At 47.2% G+C, this 20737-nt stretch overlaps 1 protein-coding gene across 2 annotated transcripts in view; it reads left to right on the plus strand.

Moving 5' to 3' along the window:
- Positions 1-20737, plus strand: part of LARGE1 (LARGE xylosyl- and glucuronyltransferase 1) — a 586234-nt gene that overhangs the window by 283985 nt on the left and 281512 nt on the right. For both annotated transcript variants that reach the window (XM_079935833.1, XM_079935832.1), the window contains exon 4: positions 5052-5134. In XM_079935833.1, the coding sequence (XP_079791959.1) occupies positions 5052-5134 (83 nt within the window). The remainder of the gene's footprint in view (positions 1-5051; positions 5135-20737) is intronic.

Below are 20737 nucleotides of genomic sequence, written 5' to 3' on the forward strand. Positions count from 1 at the left end.
GAGTCTGATGCACGTTAGACTTTGAGGACCACTTTCCCTCAGCAACCCCTTGAGGGTAAGTAGTATGATGTCCCTGTTTTACAGACGAGGAGGTTAAAGCCACGGGATGATGAACACCTTCTCGTTATGCTGTGTATGCAGTCGGTCACATGAACGAGCATCAGTTCAATAGTGCACCTACTTGCACTTACTTGTCTGATCCCCCCAGCTACACAGTGGAGTGTCTACCTTGATCTCCATTTTACAGGTGGGCCAGTGAGGCTCAGGGATGTTAAGCGACTGCTCCAAGGTCACACAGCAACTCAGCTTTGAAGTTATGGCTCGGACCCAGGTCTCTTCACTCTCGTTGGGTTTTCCCAGCTAACTGGCTCCTGCCTCTGTCGCCAGCTGTGTGCCTCTCCCCGGCTGCCATGGGAGCATCTGTCCTCTGGGAGGTCCTGCCTCTCCACCCCCTGTTCCAGCAGCTGCAGTCCAGAATCTGGGCCGAGCCTGACTCCCCCAGCCCCTCCGCACATATGCCAGCGTTTAAATAGGTTTCCCCTCCCACTCCCAAAGGCTCCTGGTTATGAGATGCTTTCACTGCGTTGTGCCCCCAGGCAGAATGCCTGGCCTTCAGGGTCGCTGCTCATGGGGTCGCTGGTAGACACGTGGCTGGCTGGAGTGTTGATTAGTTCTGCCCTGTGGGGATTTCTTCCTGTTGGGGGGCAGTTCTCTTTCGGGTTACATGGAGACTGGCAAGCACACAGTTATAAATCCCTGCTAACCTTGAATAGCCGCAGTGAGTATTGCCCTGGTCTCATTACTAGAATGCCCTCTCTTCCTGGAAGCTCTCCCTGCCTCTGCTCGGTCTGGGGTGCTGCTGGCTACTCTAGGGGCAGGGACGCCGAGCTTGCCACCACAGAAGCCTCTGCAGTCCCTGCTGGGGTTGTCTGGTTGGCTCTTCCTCTCTCTTCACTTGACCCGGGGGATGAAGGCTGATTGACGTTTTGATCCTTTGAGCCCAGCACAGTGCCTGGCACATCAGTCTCCAAAAACACTCTGCTCATGTCTGAATTCTTCCTGCAGGCCCTAAAAGTAAAGGTCACTCACTTGACCCCAGTGGCATCAGGAATGAGAGCTTAGCTCTGGCACTCTAACCTGTATCTTTGGGTGCAGGTTGCAGCACTGTAAGTGAGCAGGAAGCTTTCCTGGCTTCCTTAGAAAGAGCCTTGTGGTCCCTGTGTCTGAGAATTTTGTATAGAGCCGTAAAATTTTGTTTTAAGTAAAAATTTTTTTTTTTTTGGCCGTGCCACACGGCTTGTGGGATCTTAGTTCCCTGACCAGGGATCAAACCCCGGCCCCAGCAGTGAAAACACTGAGTCCTAACCGCTGGACTGCCAGGGAATTCCAGAGTGCCTTAAAATTTCTAACTACAATTTATCCATTCTCAAGTTGCTCTCCTGCCTTGTTTTATTTTAGATATATCAGTGATATATCTGTGGATGCCCCAGAATCATCTGTGGTTCCCTTCCAGCCACCAGGACAAATGGGGTGCTAGGGAGGATCACTGGAATTTGGTCTGGTCTTGGCAGGAAACAGGGGGACGCTCACAAAAGAGGTGGAGAGGGTTTAATGCAGGGTTAGGGGGAACCAGCGAGGGTGGTACAGCTCCCACGAGGGAGTCACTGCGACCCCTGGGCCCGAGAGGTGCAGGCAGGAGGCCCTGTGGAACCCAGCAAGAAGTGGACATAAAGAGGGGGGCCTTTGGACTCCCGCTGGGGTCTCCCATTGACCAAACTCAACCAGGAACCAGAAGCAGGAGGAACCCAGTTAATTTGGTCCAAAAAAATCAGGCTCTTGGGGCACAGAGCCGGTTGGAGAAGCTCAGAGAGTGAGCCTAGAGGAGCAGAGAAGAGCATCATCACGCTACTTGCAGACTTTTTGACCAATAAAGGCAAGTATGACACCTACCAAGTATAGGGCAGAAGTGGACCAGTGGTCACAGAATGTGATGTTTAGACCCTTCCCTTTGGGAGTCGGAATGTCCATGTATCTGTGACCATCTTTAAGCCACCACACTGAGAAACATGAAAACCTGGACTTCATAGCTTCAGACCAGAAAGTTCTCATGGTAGGACCATGTGTGCACCCCTGCTCTTCCAAGGAACCTTCATCCCTGTTCCCGGACTGTCTCCGCTCCTACCCCAAGCCCTGCCTCACTCCTGCCATTCGCTTCTGCACCCACAAAATTTGGGACCACCCCGAACTCTTCCCAGCGCGTGTTCGTGACACTCCAATTTTCTGCTTTCCTGGGTAGCAGCGCTCTGCCGCAGCGGCTCCAGAGGATGAATTTATTCATGGTGGCAGGTGTACTGGATGAAACTAAAGAGATTGGAAAATTATGTAAAATGTTTGAGAATGTGCACGCTCGTGCTTACATTTAATGGGCCCATTTGAAAACGTCCCTGAACCCTGAAGCCAAGACAGAGTTTGACATCTCGCGGAGGCCAGGTGTTTAAATATTTGCAATTCCAAAGAGCCTGATTCAGCATGCTTTTACCATTCTCATCCCCGCCCTGCTTATGTCTCCTCTGTGCAGGCGTTTCCCTATCCGTTTCCTTCATGATTTAAACTGTGACAGTTGCATCCACATTACAGGCTTTGATTCCGAGTCTTTTGGAGATATTATCCGGAGATAAGCGGGGCTGTCATCATTTTACAGGTGGAGAAGTTGAGACGTGCAGAAATGAGTTTGAGAAAGGTGGCTTTGGTGCCCCGTGAGATCTTAGCCTCTCCCACCCCCTCCGCATCCCGAAAACCTGGACCTTTTGCACAGCATCATTGTCTCGGTGGCCTCCTGTGCATTGTAGGGTGTTGAACGGCATCCCTGGCCGCCACCCACCGGATGCCAGTAGCCCTGCACACCCCCAGGAGTGACAACCAAAAATGAGTCCAGACGTGGACGCCCGTTCTGGGGGAGGCAGAGGGGAGTAAATTAGCCCCTGTTGAGAACTACGGCCTCCCAGCAGGGTATTTTAAGATCTTGGGCATCGGAGATTGTTAATTGGTCTGAGATGGGGCCGGGGCACAGGGTGTATTTTTTAAATCTTTTGTGTGTTGCTGATGTACCACCAGCAGGGTGAAGAATCTCTTTTGCAGAATTCAAATCCCATCTCTCAGCCTGTTTCTTGATCTATAATACTGAAATAGTAACACTGTACTTGCCTTGTACAACTAAATCTGGCAATCTGTGTGCTAAGTACAGTACCTGGAATGTAATAATTTGCTCAATAAATATTAGCTCTTAGTGTGGTGATTATTCGTCTCCTTTATCTTCCCTTGTCCTCCTTCTTGATCCCCAGGTATAAGTCTGGAGGAGGGACCCTGTAGCCCTGATCCAGGAGTCTGGGTTTGTGTATTGAGTGTGGGGTTGAACATGTCAGGGGGCCAAGGGCACAGAAGATGGGTCAGACAGGGTAGGGCCTGGTACACAGGGCGGAATGGGGTTCTTCAGGACGGGGAGAGGGGCAGGTGCAGGGGTGAGAGGCTCTGAGAATCCCACAGCTGCGGGTGAACCCGTGATTTCAGGATTTCTCGCAATGAGGATCTGGGTGACGCTGAGGTTCCGCTCCTGGCATTGAGAGTGGGTGGCCAAGGTGCAGTGAAGCTCACTGGAGTTGAAGCGGTCTTGGAAGTGCATTCCAGGCTCTTGGCTGGTTTATCCTTGAGGTGGTTAAACTTCCCTTGGTGATGTCCGGAGGCACGGTGCTGAAGGTAGGTCTGGGGAAGCCCGTGTGGCAGTGACCAGGACGTCAGAACTGCACTGCAGTTGGAAGTGGCTCATGAGGATAGCAGAGAGTCTGGGAGCTGTGCCCTGGGAGGAAGGGCCATGTGTGTGGTTCTGAAAACAAAGAGGCACCTATCAAGACCTCTCCCTCGAATTTCAGTATTGGACGCCCTGGGGAACATATTGGTTCTGCAGTACTCCCAGGACAGAGCAGGGCTGGAGTGGGTGTTAGGAGGCAGGTTTCAATTCGAGGGAGGCTGTGCTTTGGTAAAAGGACAACATGGAGAGGCAGGAACGCCCCGTTTCTTTCAGCTGTTCTGAGAGAGGCTGGGCAACTTCCTAAAGGGGATGCCCTAGGGCAGTACTTTCCAATCTTTGTCAGTGTGGCTCAAACAGAGGATGATAATTGTGTAGTACAAGGAGGTGAATAGGAAAAATTGCTGGCAGCAGAGGGCAGCCAAGCCTGAGGGGTAGACCTGCCTGGTAGCCTGGAGATCTCACTTGAAGAGATGAGTGTCTTCATCGCCTGTCATTCATTTCACGGCACACCAAGGTGCCAAGTCACCCCGTTTGGGAAGCTTAGCTCTTGAGGACGTTTTTGTCATGAGTGGACTGCAGTGTGCTGTATTTCTGCACGTGGCATAGTTCCCTTCCGTGACATCCTGCAGGATACGTGTCATGCCCCTCGTGTTACAGCGATTGGTTAATGGACAGACTGGGGCCCATGCTCTCGAGTGCTTGGATGAGATGACCCATCCTCGTCCCATTGATTCTGCCAGTCTTCAGTTCCTTGAATGGCATCCCAGCTGGGGCCCATAGGTGTTTGTTGGTCCCTTTGCTCTGTTATCAGGTTACCCCTGACCTGAGACATCTCGTGAGAACGTTTCCCAAACTCTGAGCCACCACGTCTCTGTCTGAGATCCCCGATTGTCAGTTCATCCTTTCAGGGCGTATTACTTTCTCTTCTCTTGTTACCAGTTGTCACGGTCTGCAGACATGGGGGCACGGGACTCACTGTTTACCTATTCAAGCCAATTGCCATTTCTCTCGTCCCCAAAATGTAATTGAAAAGAGCCTTAATGTTTTCCAAATGATGATAGCTCCATAAACCGATTAAAAAGGCCTTCATGAAACTGTCTCGAGTTATTCTTCACAGCTGCCGCCAATGCTTTTTGTGTCCCAATGATCCCAGCAAGAAATAAGGGCACTTTTTCGTGCGGTCCAGAGCGCCAGCAAAGTCCTCTTCCTCCATCTAACCGCTCCCCCTGCTTTCTTTGCTTCCCAGACAATCCACGTTGCCATTGTCTGTGCCGGATACAACGCCAGCCGGGATGTTGTCACCTTGGTGAAGTCTGTCCTGTTTCACAGGTAAGCGTGACTGTTGTCCTCTGCGGGCTCACGTGTGTAGCTGTCAGCCTGTGCCTTTCCTCCAGGAAGGGTTAAATAAAAGCAACATTTCTCATCAATCATTTAAGCTGCCATGAAAATGTAATTATTGTCTGAAACCCCGGGGAGATTATCATGTTAATAATGTTTAACAGCAGTGATGAGGGGCCCTCTCGCAATGTTTAGAATTGTAGCTCTTAGACCTTAAGGGACCTTCGAGGACACTCCAGATTTGCTACTTCAGTTTCTTCATTGCCTTCCCCTACCTGACACTCACCATACCTCCATTGACACTTCCCTGTTGACAAGTTGCGTTATGGACTGAATTGTGTCCCCCTAAATTTTATCTGTTTGAATCCCAAACTCCAGGGCATCAGAATGTGATTGTATTTGGAGATAGGGCCTTTCAAGAGGTAATTAAGTTAAAATGAGATCATATAGGTAGGCCCTAATCCAGTATGACTGAGGTTTTTATAAGAAGAGAAGATGAGGACAGAGGGACAGCCATTTACAAGCCAAGGGGAGAAACCTTAGAAGAAACCAACCCTGCTGACACCTTGATTTTGGACTCCTAACCTTCAGAACGAGAGAAAATAAATTCCAGTTGTTTAAGGCACACAAGTTCGTGGCATTTTGTGATGGCAGTTCTAGCAAGCTAATACAGGATGCTTATTCTATTCCAGTGTAGCCCATCCCACCTCCGGGTGTTTCTGACCATTAGACAGTCCTGCCTTATATCAAACTGAACTTTTCCAACTGGTAGATTGTGTGATGAAGTCCATTGGTGCTAGTGCATCACCATGGAGACAGTCATACAAAGGATGGATTCCTCTTCCACCTGGAAATGACAGTCCCTCCTGAGTCCTCTGTTCTCCAAGTTAAGCTCCGGCCATTTGCTTTCATAATGCTTTTTCATGGCACTTTTCTTCTGTCCCCTCACTATTTTGATTGATATCTAGTTATGTTCAGTGTATCCAGAATTGGGCCTACAGCTGCAGCCAGTGTCCTTAGGCTCTGCTCTAACTTGCTTTCTTACCAAGGGTTTGGACGAAGCTCACCCGTAGCTGCAGTAAACAGCATGGAAATGTATCAGATAACCACGGCAGGATGCAGAAGGGTCTTAGCAGTAGGAACAGTCATGAAGAGCTCCCACAGTTTAATTGAACAGCGATCCATGTAAAGGTTTACACCCAGATCTGTCAACAGCATAAATGGAGGTGAGAGAGTTGGTGGACACCCAAGACATACCCACCCTGCAGGAAAGTGGGATTCATCTTGTGTCCTCTTGCTCTCTCAGTCCCCCAACCAGCCCATCTATCACTGATGCCTTGAGGTCCTCCTTCCTAAGTAATTTTCATTTCCACCCCTTCCCCTCCATCCCCACTGTGAGTGTCATAGTTCATGTCTACATGTACTCTCAGCTGTGCTTTCTGTCTCCCTGCCCTATCCTCCCTAATGTCAGAATGATATTTCAGGCATGCAAATCTGATTTCCTAAAACCTTTCCTTAGCTTCTCCTTGTCGAGGGAAGAGAATTGAATCTCTTTACTGTGGCACACAGACCATCCGGGATGTGATGTCATTCTCAGCAGCGTTCTCTTTCTCCTCGCTGTTTTTTCACGCTCCAGTAGCACTGATGTGCTGGTAGGTCCCCACCCTCTCCAAGGTGCGCCCTACCTGTTGTTTTCCTCTTGCTGCTCTCTCTGCCCATTTCTCCCCTCCCCCTGCCTCTCCCTGCCACCCCAGTCTGGCAAACTCCTTTTATCCTTGAAGCCTTTGTGTAGGTATTATTTCTAACCGGAAGCCTGGGTCGGGGCTCCCCTTCTACCAGCCCATAGTACCCTGTGTATCTTTCTATCATTATATTTATTACATTGTAATTTATTTATATATTCATGTTATATCTCCTGTAGTAGAATCTGGGGCTTCTGGAGACAGACGCCGTGCCTTATTCTTCCTGTTTTCCCAGTATCTCAGCAGAGTACTTAACATGTATTATATGCTCAGTAAGTGTTGACTTGTTTAATAAGTGAACCTAGGAGACTGCATTAATAGATAACCTGGAGAGTGTTAATTCAACCAGTTACTTACTAGCCCGGATTTAGTTCGACTTCACATTCCGGCCGCCGTGTAGCTCAGCGATGTTCAGCACATCATCTCGCTCTTGAGACTTTAGTTTGTATATTGGTTAGCTTTTGCTAGGAATCAGTTCACCCCAAAACTGACTTGGTTGAAAACAACACTTCTTAGCTCAGCTGTTTGTAATGAACTCCCGTGGCTGGTTCTTGCAGGGCCCCCAGCCTTCCTGCAGTCAGCTGGCAGGTTAGCAAAACATCAGATTCACTGCCTCCTGGAGCAGGGAGAGGTGAACAACCGACAAATACATTACGGGATCAGTTACTGCTAGGGGTGCTCAGGTCCTCCTTGTAGCTCTGTCCGGCTGCCACTGTGATTTCAGTTGTACATCTGAGGAGGAGGTGGGAACGCCGAACGAAGAGGGGCCCTTTCCCAACACCACGGCTTCTGTGCACCTTGGGGACTCACGGTTCTGCAGCCTCCATCTGCCCCTTGAAACCAGGCATTCTGTAGGCTACGCATGGAATCAGATGAGTGGTTCTCAGCCTTTATGTGTTTATTCCATGTCTCCACTAAAGACCTCGGGTCCCTCCCTGATTGAAAGGAAAAAGCCAACTCTTTAGAGAAGAGTGTTTGCACGATTCCAGGTCATCGCGCTCTTTCTCAATTATGGCACCTTTAAGGTCATAAAACCTAAATAATTCCAATAGTTGTTGAAATCGTAAGAATCCTGTTGAGTATAAACTTTTACTTCTACGGTAGCTGAAGCACAAAGATGTTAAATTTAAAAATAGCAGTAGGGGGCTTCCCTGGTGGTGCAGTGGTTAAGAATCCGCCTGCCAATGCAGGGGACACGGGTTCAAGCCCTGGACCGGGAAGATCCCACATGCCGTGGAGCAACTAAGCCCATGCGCCGCAACTACTGAGCCCGCGTGCCACAACTACGGCAGCCCGCGCACCTAAAGCCCGCGCTCCACAAGAGAAGCCACTGCAATGAGAAGCCCGCGCGCCGCAACGAAGAGTAGCCCCTGCTCACCGCAACTAGAGAAAGCCTGTGCACAGCAACGAAGACCCAACACAGCCAAAAATAAATAAATAAAATAATAAATAAATTTAAAAACATAGCAGTAGTTTTATTATCAGCTGCTGATGGCATGCCATACTTTCATGGAGGCATGGGGACTTGAGAAGAAAGTAAATTCTCAGTATGTGGTATGAACATTCTACACCCCACATCGGTGACTACTTGATCCCTTTGGACCGAATAGCCAATTAAGTCCCTCCCATCCTTGAAATTCTACAGATGAGAATTATTCTGTGAATTGATAATGCTGGTGACAATGATTTGAGATATCAAGACAAAAGGACCTTTGAAAGACATTCAGCTCAGAAAGTCCAGCTATAAATAGCTTCATTGTTTCCAAAGCACACTGTGAGGATTAACTAGTACTTGATTATAAAATACTTTGACAAACGGAGCACCTTCCTAATGTTAATAATATAGTGGTTCAGGATGCTTCTTTTGGCTTTCACTGTTAATTACAGTAATTAGATTTATTTTCCAGACAAGATTTTTAGCAAAATTTCATGTGAGGTTTGCTTCGTCACATCAAATCAATTTTGCTTCTGCAGCATGCTTAGTGACAGTGGGCGCACTATATTTTAAAAGATAGTAGAAGTATTATGGGCACTCTTATATGCTGATGCTTGCACTAAAAAATTGCTATAACCTTTTAGAAAGAAAGTTCATAGTATTATGACCAAGACATTTACCCTATGACTGCTTTAGGGAGTCTGTCTTAAAAGGATAATCCTAATTACAGAAAAAAGTTTTTGCAAAATATTGCTTATAATCATAAAAATTCAAATAACACTTAAACAATAAGTCTGAATAATGGAATGTCCTCTTATAGTAAACCATATTCTTAGTTGGTTGTAAAAAGTATGTCATAACATGGACAAGTGATATTTTATGATATAAGGTGAGTGACAACACAGTTCAAAAACTCATGCGTAGGGCTTCCCTGGTGGCGCAGCGGTTGAGAGTCCGCCTGCCGATGCAGGGGACACGGGCTCGTGCCCCGGTCCGGGAAGATCCCACATGCCACGGAGCGGCTGGGCCCGTGAGCCATGGCCGCTGAGCCTGCGCGTCCGGAGCCTGTGCTCCACAACGGGAGAGGCCACAACAGTGAGAGGCCCGCGTACCGCAAAAAAAAAAAAAAGAAAACACACAAAAAAAACTCATGCATAACATCGTTCCACTATATAAATACATGCACACATGTGTGGCATGCATACAGATACACATATACATGGTTGAAATACTACAGGGAGTGAAAGAATAGCAAAACATACATGAAAAATGGAATTCTTGTATATTGTGTCTGGGGTGGTAGAAATACAGATGATCTTGGTTTTGTTTTCTCTTTATATATATTTTTGGTCATCTTACTCTGCACCCTCTATCATGAAGAAAAAAGGAGGATGAGAAAAATAAATACAAAATAGATGTGAGCAAAGGTTTACCTAGTAGAAAATAACACAATATGTGTCTGTGTCACCTAGATGGGAGACTATTTAAAGAAAAGTTGGGGGGATGCCTATGACTCCAATCCCAGTTGCAGGTAAACCGGGAAGTATAGCTGCTCTTCAAGGAAACCGAGCTTTTAGTAAGCAGAGGAAAAAGTATATATATTCACTTAGTCACTAAGTGCTTACCTCCTGGGCAGGAAGGTGGACCAGCTTGTAAACATTTAATATTCGTTTGCTGGGGTGATCTACTTAACTGTTACTCCACAGCCCTGTTGGCAGGAAGAAGCTGGGTGATTTGCCTTACTTTACATGTCAAACAGCTGGGTGTGTGTGTGTGTGTGTGTGTGTGTGTGTGTGTGCGCGCGCGCATGCGTGCGTGCGCGCACCCGTCCTTTTTTTTTTTTTTTTAGCTTTACTTGTGCCCCTCAAGAACAGAGAGGATAAAACAGCATCTTCGTGACCAGTGTCTGCCTCTAATTGTCTTATTGCTTATTCAGGCTTAAACTTGTTATAGAAGCAGTTTCCAGATTTTGAAGGGAACCTAGGATTTAAGTAAGAGAAACCAGAAGTACGTTCTGATTCTGGACTTTCCATCTGTGAGCTGGTGAACCAGCAGGTCACTGTACTTCTTGGAGCTCTGCCTTGCCCCCCAGCCTCTCATAGAGCCCTGTTGTGAATATCAAAAGAGGTAATCGACGTGAAACATTTGTCTTTTATTTATTTTACAAATAGGAAGGTAGTTCTCATTCTGCATCAGGCTGTGTTCTGAGTGTTTTTCAGATATGAATGCATTGAATGTTCATGTAGTTTCAGGGTGTGGTTACTGGTATCCCCATTTTATAGATGATGAAACTGAGGATCCGTATGTGAAGTCAAGGCTCAGGGTCACAGAGAGGAGGGGCAGGGCCGGGGTTGGACCCAGTCAGTCTAGCTTCAGAGTCTGAGCTCTTGAAAAGTTACCATTTTGAGTATCATTTTCTTATTTTTATTTTCATTCATCATTTTGGGTGACCCTGTAGACATTATTATTACTCCTGTGGTTTCCATTATCATCCTCATTCCCCCCCAGGTATGTATTTTTGAGGTGATAAGTATAAATAGTGGTTTTAAAGGCCTGGACATTAGTGTTCTAGTAAGACTTAAGAAAATCGCCTGGAGGAAAGAAAAGAAAGTGGTAACTGTGTGAGGCAATGGGTGTGTTCATTAGCTTGATTGTGATGATGATTTCACAATGTATACATGTATAAAAATATCACCTTTAATGTTTTCAAAGTATTTAATGTCCACCTTAAATAGATACAATTTTTATTTGTCAATTTTACCTCGCTAAAGTTCAGGGAGAAAAACAGCAAGGACATGTAGAACCTGTGAACAGGTAGAAGATCTATGCTATTTAGTCACGCATGTATATGTAAAACCAAAAAGGATTCATTCGTATAGTTCAGATGCCAAGGATAGGTCATTGTATTTGACCTTCATCCCAACCCTGTACAGTGGATGCCGTTACTCCCACAAATGGATGAGGAAACGGAGGCTCAGAGAGGTTAAATAGCTTGATCAAGGTCACAGGTGAATGAGTGATGCTCCTGGGTTTCTAGCCTTGGCTCCGGCCAACCCTGGAATCCATGCTGCTTTCACTACACCATGAGGCCTTTGATTTGCTCTGTTCTTCTCCCCTGGAGAGCTTTTCTGACATGAATACTGACTTGTCCTCGATTCTTCCCACATTATCAAGGCCACTTGTCCTCCCCCAATCCAAGAACTCACACTGAAAAACCCTCATTCTGGCTGCTATGGTTTTCTGCAGTGAGTTCCATTTACATCTCTCAGTGTAACAGATTCACTGAGCCTTCGAGTTGCTGTCACAGGCTCTTTCTTTTTCTAAAACTGCAATTCCATTGTAACCTTAATAATTAAGGATTATTTCAACTCAGCTGTCCTTGTACATTTTAATCAAAAACAGACCTTGGATTGCCTTACAGGGGCTGTGGCACATTCCTGACAAAATAAGAAAGGAAAAGCAGGGAGGAAGCTAGGGTTTAATCATCTTTGCCTCTTTGTATTACCATATTTATTGCTTCCCAGCCTGGAACAGGGGAGCAGTTAAGGAAACCAGAGGCAGCAGGAGCATTGCTCATTATGAGCAAAGTCTGCAGACTGTGCTGAAGATGAAGCATGCACTTGCTCCCTTCTTTGTTAAAAAAGTGTGATCTGGTCTGAATTAGAACAGACCTAGTGTCTGTGTTGCTTGAACCCAGCCAAGTGGACCCCATTGTATTTGAAGATGTGTACTCAAGCTTGCCTGTTCAGAAGCCTTTTCTCATGGGCTTAAAGCAGTGCTCCCAAAATGCATATGTAACTGGTGGACTGGTATAAAAGACTATTTCGGATGTTATCTAGATGTAAAATTAAATAACATTGAATCATATATTAAGAAAATTATTCCTTTTGTGATTCTTCTGAATGAGTTCTTACTGTCTTCAGTTTATGAAACTCGTTTTGGCGTAAATATGTTCTTAACATCTGTCTAACTCTTGCTAATTTACCTCTGGACAACAGAGAGTAGGATGGAGGCTCATCACCTCTGGCTGATCTGGGGAATTGGAAGCCTCTATCTTTAAAACACTTTTACCTTCCTGAGTTAGGAGCCAATTGCAAAATAAGGCTCAGAAGTTACACCTGGAGAATGAAATATCACCTCTGCTGCTGTTAGTCCTGAATTGTGGGATGTTCTTTCAATTGTGAGTTCTTTTTTGGCCTCATGAATTGGGTTTACTTACAGTCTGAGCCAACCGGGACAACTGCAGGCCTTCCCCACCTGGGCAAATGACTTACTGTACAACACAGTTCCCCAGGAAAGAAGCCCAGAGACAGCTGAACAGACCAGGCCTCAATCCCTCTCCCAAACTCATAGGTCAGACCATCAGTCCACATCTCAGGCCAGTAAGTAAGCATTGGGATGTAAATCACATACCATGGAATTCACTCTTGAAAAGTGGTTTTTAGTACAGTTAGAGTTATGCAGCTGTCACCACTGTCTAACATGAGACCGTTTTCTTCATCTTGTAAAGAAACACCCATATGTATTAGTAGTCACTCCCCATTTCCCCCTCCCTCCATCCCCTGGCAACCACTAGTCTACTTTCTGTTTTTATGGATGTGTTTATTCTGGACATTTCATATCAACAGGATCATGTACTCTCTGGTCTTTTGTGACTGGCTTCTTCTTACGTAGCATAATGTTTTCAAGGTTCATCCATGTTGTAGCACGTGTCCATACTTCATTCCTTTTTCTTGCCTAGTAATATTCCATTGTATGCATGTACTACATTTTGTTTATTCGTCAGTTGGTGGCCATTTGTGTTGTTTCTACTTTTTGACTATTATGAATAATGTAACTCTGGATGTTCGTGTTCAGGCTTTTGTGTGAATATATGTTTTCATACTTTTTCATATATAACGAGGAGTGGAATTGCTGGATAACTCAGCAATGGTAACTTTGCTCAATTTTCTGAGAAACTGCAAAACAGTTTTCCAAAGCAGCTACAGTCATTTTAGAATTCCGCAAGTAACAAATGAGAGTTCCAGTATCTCCGTATCTTTACCAACGCTTGTTATCATCTGTCTCTTTATTTTAGCCATTAGTGGGTGGGAAGTGGTGTCTGAGTTTTGATTTGCATTTCCCTAGTGACTAGTGATGTTGAGCGTCGTTTCCTGTGCTTATTGGCATTTGTACATCTTCTCCAAGAAATGACCATTCAGATCCTTTGCTCCGTTTTTAACCTGCTAACTTGTCTTTGTCTTGAATTGTAAAAGATCTTTACACATTCTTGGTTTTAAGTCCCTTATCAGACATATGCTTTGCAGATATTTTCTCCCATTCTGGGGCTGTCTTTTTCACTCTCTTGATGGTGTTTTCTGAAGCACAAAAGTTTTTAATCTTGAAGACCAGTTTATCTGTTTTTCTTTTGTTGTTTGAGCTTTAGATGTCATATCTAAGAGACCATCACCTAACCCCAAATTAAAAGATTTACTCTCACATTTTCTTTTAAGTGCCTCTACACCTAATTTCCAGGTAATTGTGTCCACTCTGAGGGAATTTGGTTCTCTTTGGTAATTATTCATTTGTCCGTTCATTCATTCTTTCAATAAACAATCACTGGATGATTATATCTACAAGGAACTGTTAAAAATCTGAGGAAAAGATCATCAACAAAATGTAGCTTCCAGGGCCAAGACTCCATCTAACAGGGAACAGTTGCAAAGATCTAAGTTTTGAGCTCTGATATCAGTGGGAGGCACTAAGAAAGGGCATCTGACTCTGTGGAGTGGCTTCCTTGGAGCCGTGGCGTCTAAATTGAGAACAGAAGGCTGGAAGCAGGAAGTGCGGCAACGTGTAGGCGGTTGTGGAAGCCACGACAGCGTGAACACAGCCTGTGGGAGAACGTGGCCAAGTCCTGGACCTGACTCACGGCCAGGCACTTTCTAGGCACTGGGGCTATAGAGGGGGTTAACGAGAGAGTAGGTGCTTTGTGAAATGAGAGAATCTCTACCCTAGACAGCTCACATTCTAGTGGAGGGTGGAGATAGACCTGCCGATGAAGATGGAGATTTCTAATACTAGTCAGTGCTAGACAGAAACCAAACAGGGCAGTGGGGTGGGGAGTGATGGGGAGGGAGAGGGACATTTCAGGTAGAGTAGCCATGGAGGGCTTCCTTGAAGAGGTGACACTTCGTTTTCTTCTTGAAGGAGGGATAAGAGGTGGCCACATGCAGGTCTGTGGAGGACAGTGGCTGGAGTGCAGGAGGGAGTGGGGAGGCGTGAGCATGGACAGGGGGACAGGGGGAGCTCATTGAAGGTCCGGTTAGGCGGAAGGCTGTATGGTGAGCAGGGGATCATGTGATCATTTTAGAGAGTTCAGGGCTGACAGGATGGATGAGCTATTGGAGGGAGCAAGCTCAGAGATCAGGGAGAGAAGGGGTGAATATATTCATAAGATGTTCCTGAAGGTTAGTTGGGATAATAATAGCTAATATTTATGAAGTCCTTACTGCCTGTGAGTCACCCTTCTAAGTCCTTTATATATTTTAACTCAGTTCATCAGACAGTAACTATGAGGTAGGAGCCATCAACATCAACCCCATTTTACAGATTTGGAAACTGAGACTAAGATTAAAAAGCTCACTCAGGGTCACATCATTTGTGACAGGACCTAGATTAGAAGCAGCCAGGCGGTTTGGCTTCAAAGCCCCAACCACAAGACTAACGCTGCCTCTGGGGACTTGCCGTTGACTGGGTGTGTGGGACGTGGGCGGGGAAGGAGCCCAGGTGACAGTCCCATTTCTAGCTTGTGAGTGTGGGTGAATGGTGCACCGTTCACTCAGGCAGGGAATTCAGGAGGACAGACATGTGTAACGGGCCAAGAGAGGACAACACGAGCCCCTATTTAATATGCCAGGCACTGTTCCAGGGGGTGGGATAAACCAGTGAATGACCAACCAGGTCCCTGTCCCCATGGAGCTGACATTCCTTGTTTGTTAGGAGTGTTGTAATTGGGTCGTCTTGATTCCAGGGGGCCCATGGGATATGAAGCGGGACCATCTGGTTGGCAGCCGGATTCAGAAGTTAAAGCTCAAGGGCGACATTCTGGCTTACACAGGGGCTCTGTGAAAAGTGGTCTGGGCCATGCTTTCCTCGTGGCCGCTGGAGGTGCAGTTGACGGGACCCACATCCTTGTGATGGTTCCCAGGGTGGAGCATTATTAGCAGAGCCCCTCCAGGTGTTCATCCTCCCCACGAGGAGACGTGAGCTACTGCTGGCTAGACCGCATTGGATTACTGAGGGGGTCAGCAAACTGTCAGGGTCCTGGTGGTCCCCTGAGCTGGGGACTGTGTGTCCTCAGATTAAGCGTTTTCTTAGTTGTCTAATGAGGGAAGCTGATGAGGCTCACTGACCCCTTTGACCATGCAAACACCTAGTTTAGCCCTAAAGAGGAGCCCAGTGTCTTTCTGGAGTTACACTCCCTTCTGGAGAGATGCTCTAAATAGACCAGAGGAAGAATGCAGAAGAGGGGGAAAGCCTCATACAAACGCTTGCACCGGGGCTTCCCTGGTGGCGCAGTGGTTGAGAGTCCGCCTGCCTATGTGGGGGACACAGGTGCGTGCCCCGGTCCGGGAAGATCCCACATGCTGCGGAGCGGCTGGGCCCGTGAGCCATGGCCGCTGAGCCTGCGCGTCCGAGGCCTGTGCTCCGCAACGGGAGAGGCCACAACAGTGAGAGGCCCGCGTACTGCAAAAAAAAGAAAAAAAAAAAAATGCTTGCACCGTCCTCTGAGAGCCTGTTCCTCTTACCCACGCTGGTTCATCTTCTGCTCGGTAACTAGATGAACCTCCTGAATTACATCTTCAATCTGCTGCCTGCTGAGCTCCCCAAACCTTGTCTGGCTGTCTTCTTGTTGTTAATACTGTCTCTCTCTTCTTTTTTTCCTCCCCATTCCAGGCATACACTAGGTGTTCAATAAACATTGTGTGATCCACTCAAAGAAGACTATTGTTCTTTCACTGACATACGGTGGACTTTCCCACCTCCGTTCCTTTCCTTATTCTGTTACCTCCTGCAGAATGCCTTCCTCTATCCTCCATCTTTTTGCATCCAGAGGTCCGGTTTACTTGCCACATCGTCCATGGGCACTTCCTAGATTCCCCACTAGTGAGAAGTGGTCTCTCCCACCTTATACTCCAGTGGCATGTGTGTTCCTCCTTGTGGCACCGTCCTGTACAGTTGTGCAAGTTGTTCACTCTCCAGCTCCAGGAGTACCTTCACTCACCGTCCACGTCAGTGTCTTCAGGTGGCTCCCTGGGAGCAGTGCCGTTCCCAAACTTTGCGGCCGTGTGTGTAGCCCAGCGTTACAGCGCGACACCGGGGTTCTAACGTTTATGTGGTTATTAGTATTCTTTCTCTGTCTCTGCCAGATTGATTGCTGCCTGAAGAGAGGACTCTGAGCTCATTCATTGCCTAAATCCCTCTTCTGCCTTACTTGCTGCTTGATAGCTCTTTGTTGGGTGTTTATTCATTCAACTCATTTTTTTGTCTGTGAATGGAAGAATTAATTGAAAATACTTTATTTGAAAAGTGATGCAAAAGCAGTGGAGAAAATAACAGTTTCATAAGTTAGTGTCGGTAATAGTTGTCCTAGTCCGTTCAGGCAGCTATAACAAAATAGCACAAACGTGTGGCTCACAAACAAGAGACATGTATTTTTTTTCTCAGTTCTAGAGGCTGGGAAGTCCAAGGTCATGGCACCAGCATGGCCTGACTCTGGCTGGGGGCCAGCTTCCTGATTACAGACTGAAGACTTCTCTCTGTGTTCTCATGTGGTCAAAAAAACAAGAGGGCCTCTTTTATAAGGGCACTAACCCCTTATAAGGAAGGAGGACTCTTCCCTAGTGACCTAAATACCTCCCAAAGGCCATACCTCCTGGTATCATCACCTTAGGGGTTATGAATTTGGGGTGGGAGGCAACGAACCTTCAGACCACACCAATTGTTAGCATATGTGGAAATATTCCACACCAGGTATTTGCTAAGTGCTTTATACACATCATGTAATTGTCACAATTACCCAGTGTCCTGCTGCTTACTTACCATTATTGTTTCTGAATTGAAAGGAAGAAATTGAGGCATAGAGAGCTGAAGTCACATGCTTTCGGTCACTCGGTCAGTCATTAATGCAGCCAGGGTTCTGACCCAGATGTCCTGGAGCAGAGCGCCGGCCCTGAACCGTTGATGCAAGCGTGCCATCAGCTGCTTTTACTTCTTATGGGAATGTGACCGGTGACAGGGAAGGAGGGGCGCTGGCTTTCGTCCCCTGTTGCACCAGTGTTTCTTGAGCACCCGTTACTTGCCGTGCTCTCTGCTGGGCACTGGGGGTGGCGATGAAAAGATGGTTCCTGTTCTCAGAGGCCTCGCGGTGCAGAGAAGGAGCCAGGTGTTTGAATTTGTATCACCCAGTGCTTCGCTGGAAGTGGTAGATTAGCTTTTCATTTGAGGTGCCCAGTTAGCAGGAAAAGGGAGGGATGAAGATGGGCTCACAGAAGGCTTTGAGGAGGAGATGACTGACAAAGGGAGTTTGAAAGGAAGAACAGGTACTCAGGGACCTCCAAGTATCAGGGGAGTATCCCAGGGAGAAGGAACAGCCCAGACAAAGATACAGATGTGTGGAAAACGTGATGCGTTGGGACAAATGTAGTATGTTGATCTGTTTGGTATTGTTACCCCATGTCTAAAATTAAGCCATCTCTCTACTGTGGATAAAAATGCAAGCTGACAGTTATACAGATTTATCTTCATTCATTCTTGATACGTAAGACTCCGGTCGCGGCTCGTGGGAGAGGGGGATGACTGTGCCAACACTGAGGGCTAAGGGGACCCTCTGACTTCCAGGTGGCTGTCTAGCTGTCTCTGGCTTAGCGTCCAGGTAAGTCAGTAGCCAGTGAACAAATACACCATCACTCCCTCATGCCACCAATCATCACCTAGGACTGCTGGCAGCATCTTATAGGGAAGCTACCTGTAGGGCTTCCAGGGAAGCTGTAAGGCAGGCGTGCCCCTTCCTTCTGAGTATAGACAGTTTAATGGGAGAGCTTGCAGTGTTCGCGCAGCGGGTGCCGTGGAGAAGTTCAGCAGTGCTGATCGCTCCTTTGGGTCATTTGTTCAGCTCAGCACCCTGAGCTCCTGCTATGTGTTTGGCAGGTTGGCCTTGGATAATAACTTTCTTCAGGTCTAGACTCATCTACCCAGTTCCACCTGGCTTTGCCACCCTCACCTGAAACTTGGTATACCCAGTCCCAAACCCATGATCTTCCCCCAGTGTGCCTTTCTTCTTGTAGCCCCTGTCCTGAACGAATCACCACCAGCCCAGGAACCCCAGTGTCTTCCTCTTCCTTTCCACTTCCCCCATATCTAAGATCTCTTCTCCTGAAATTCCTCTAGATTCCACTTCGCTGTTGCTCTTCCCCAGATACTAAGTCGGATTCTTGTTTCACATTCACCTAATCTCCTAAGTGAGGCATACACCTCTGTTCCCCTTAGCTGCCCACTATCCATCACCTATCCCACTCTTCATTTCGTTTATTGAACTCCTACTGCATCCCAGGCACTGAGTTCGATCGTGGGGCTCTCCATTTCAACACAACTGGCACCATCCTTTACTCCCCTGAGCTCTCGGTCGAGGGGGCATGCAGACCAGTAAACAGGCAACCACAGCCTAAGGATGGGCACAGATGCTGAGCTGACTGTGCGTTAGGAAGGGCCCCTAACTTAGTCATGGGTCGTCAGGGAAGGATTCTAAAAGCAAATGATGGCAGACCTCAGAAGTGAAGGCTGGGTGAGAGAGAACCAAATGCTGAATGGGGGCTGTGGAGGCAGGGGCGGGGGGAGGAGGAGGAAGAAGGAGAGGACGAGACCGTGGGAGCAGGGATGGTGTCTTACCACCATGTCCCCAGCATCCTGCACGTCACCTGGTGAACAGTGGGTGTTTAATAAGTATTTATAGAATGAGCAAATGCAAGAGGGTTTCCTGCAGAGTAAACGGTGTGTGCGAAGGCCCAGGTGGAGAGAGAGCACGAGGGTAGGGGGAATTGAAAGAAATCTGTGTATCTAGAACTTAGAACAGGGCTGGGGAGCGATTGCAGGAGGCTGAGAGCTATGGGCCAGTCTGTTACTCCCCACGCCGAGCTGATCAAATCCAGACTGTTTAAGCGGGCGTTCATTGCTCTGCTCCCTATGCGCTTGCATCTCTCCCCTTCTCTGCTCGAACCCCTGAGTCCCTGCTAACCCTTCCCTTCCCACCACACTCTCAGCACCCCCTGGGCTCCAGCCAGAGTCTCGTGTTACTCTCCTTGGATCGAGTCCCCTCTTCTTTGCCAAGAATAAAGTCATTTATCCTTCAGGGCACTACTTCCCCCACCTCTTACACATTCTTCTGACCCGGTCCAGATTAGCCCTTCTTTTGCTTTACTCTCCTGGAGCCTTGTGTTCTGTTGTAGCTGTTATCACAGTCCACCTCCTGTTTATGTTTGGGTTCATATTTAACTGTCTCTAAGTAGTAAGAACTCCTCGAGGTTGGGGTGGGCGAGGTCATTCTCATCTTTAGATTTCCAGAGGTGCTCGTTCGTGGTATTACGATGTATGCCGTTATTCTTACTAGAGCAATGATGTTTCTGGTAATAGTTCTACTGGGTTGAACTTCTGGTTTGTGCCTGGCGGTCCCTCAGGAAGGCGTATCTGCTGTCTGTTGTTATCCCATCTATGTTTGTTGTTGAGATGCATCATGTATGGTACGTCTTATCTCATCTAACTGACCCAGTAGCCCGTAGAGGAGGCTTTTCACATTTTGCAGAATGAAGAAGCAGCAGTGCAGAGGTATAAGTGACATGCTCGAAGTCCTCCCCTGATAGATGCCAGATCTGGGCTTCGAACCCATTTCCATTTGAATTGGAAGCTTTGCCCTTGTGTACTGCTGGTTTGCATTTTGGGTGCTGGCTCAGTGTAACAGCGGGTCAACTGAGGTAGAATGAATAAAGGCTTTAGAAATATTACAAGTGAGGGTGGGCTGATACTCAGTTATGGGAGCCCCAGGTGATGCCATCGTGGCTGCCTGTTTCTCTTTCGGGGAGGAACAGGCAGAAGATAGGACTTAGTGCTGTGCTGGGGGAGAAGTGCGTTACCCGCTCCGCACAGCTGGTCCAAAGACCTCATCCTTTGTCCACGTGCTTCTGCACTGATGCCGGTACATCCAGGTGGTAAAGATAAAGCGTTGACCAAATTGTTACACATGCTCTACTTAAGATTTTTAGAAACACAGATGCCCTAGTAACAGGTATGGCGGTTGGCTTGCATTGAATGTCACCAGGGATTCTACCCTCTCTGGTCCTTGGTGGCCACGTCTCTGAAATCCTGAGGTTGGATGAGACATCT

The sequence above is a fragment of the Stenella coeruleoalba genome (genome assembly GCF_951394435.1).
Source record: "Stenella coeruleoalba genome assembly, chromosome: 11".
Lineage (NCBI taxonomy): Eukaryota > Metazoa > Chordata > Mammalia > Artiodactyla > Delphinidae > Stenella > Stenella coeruleoalba.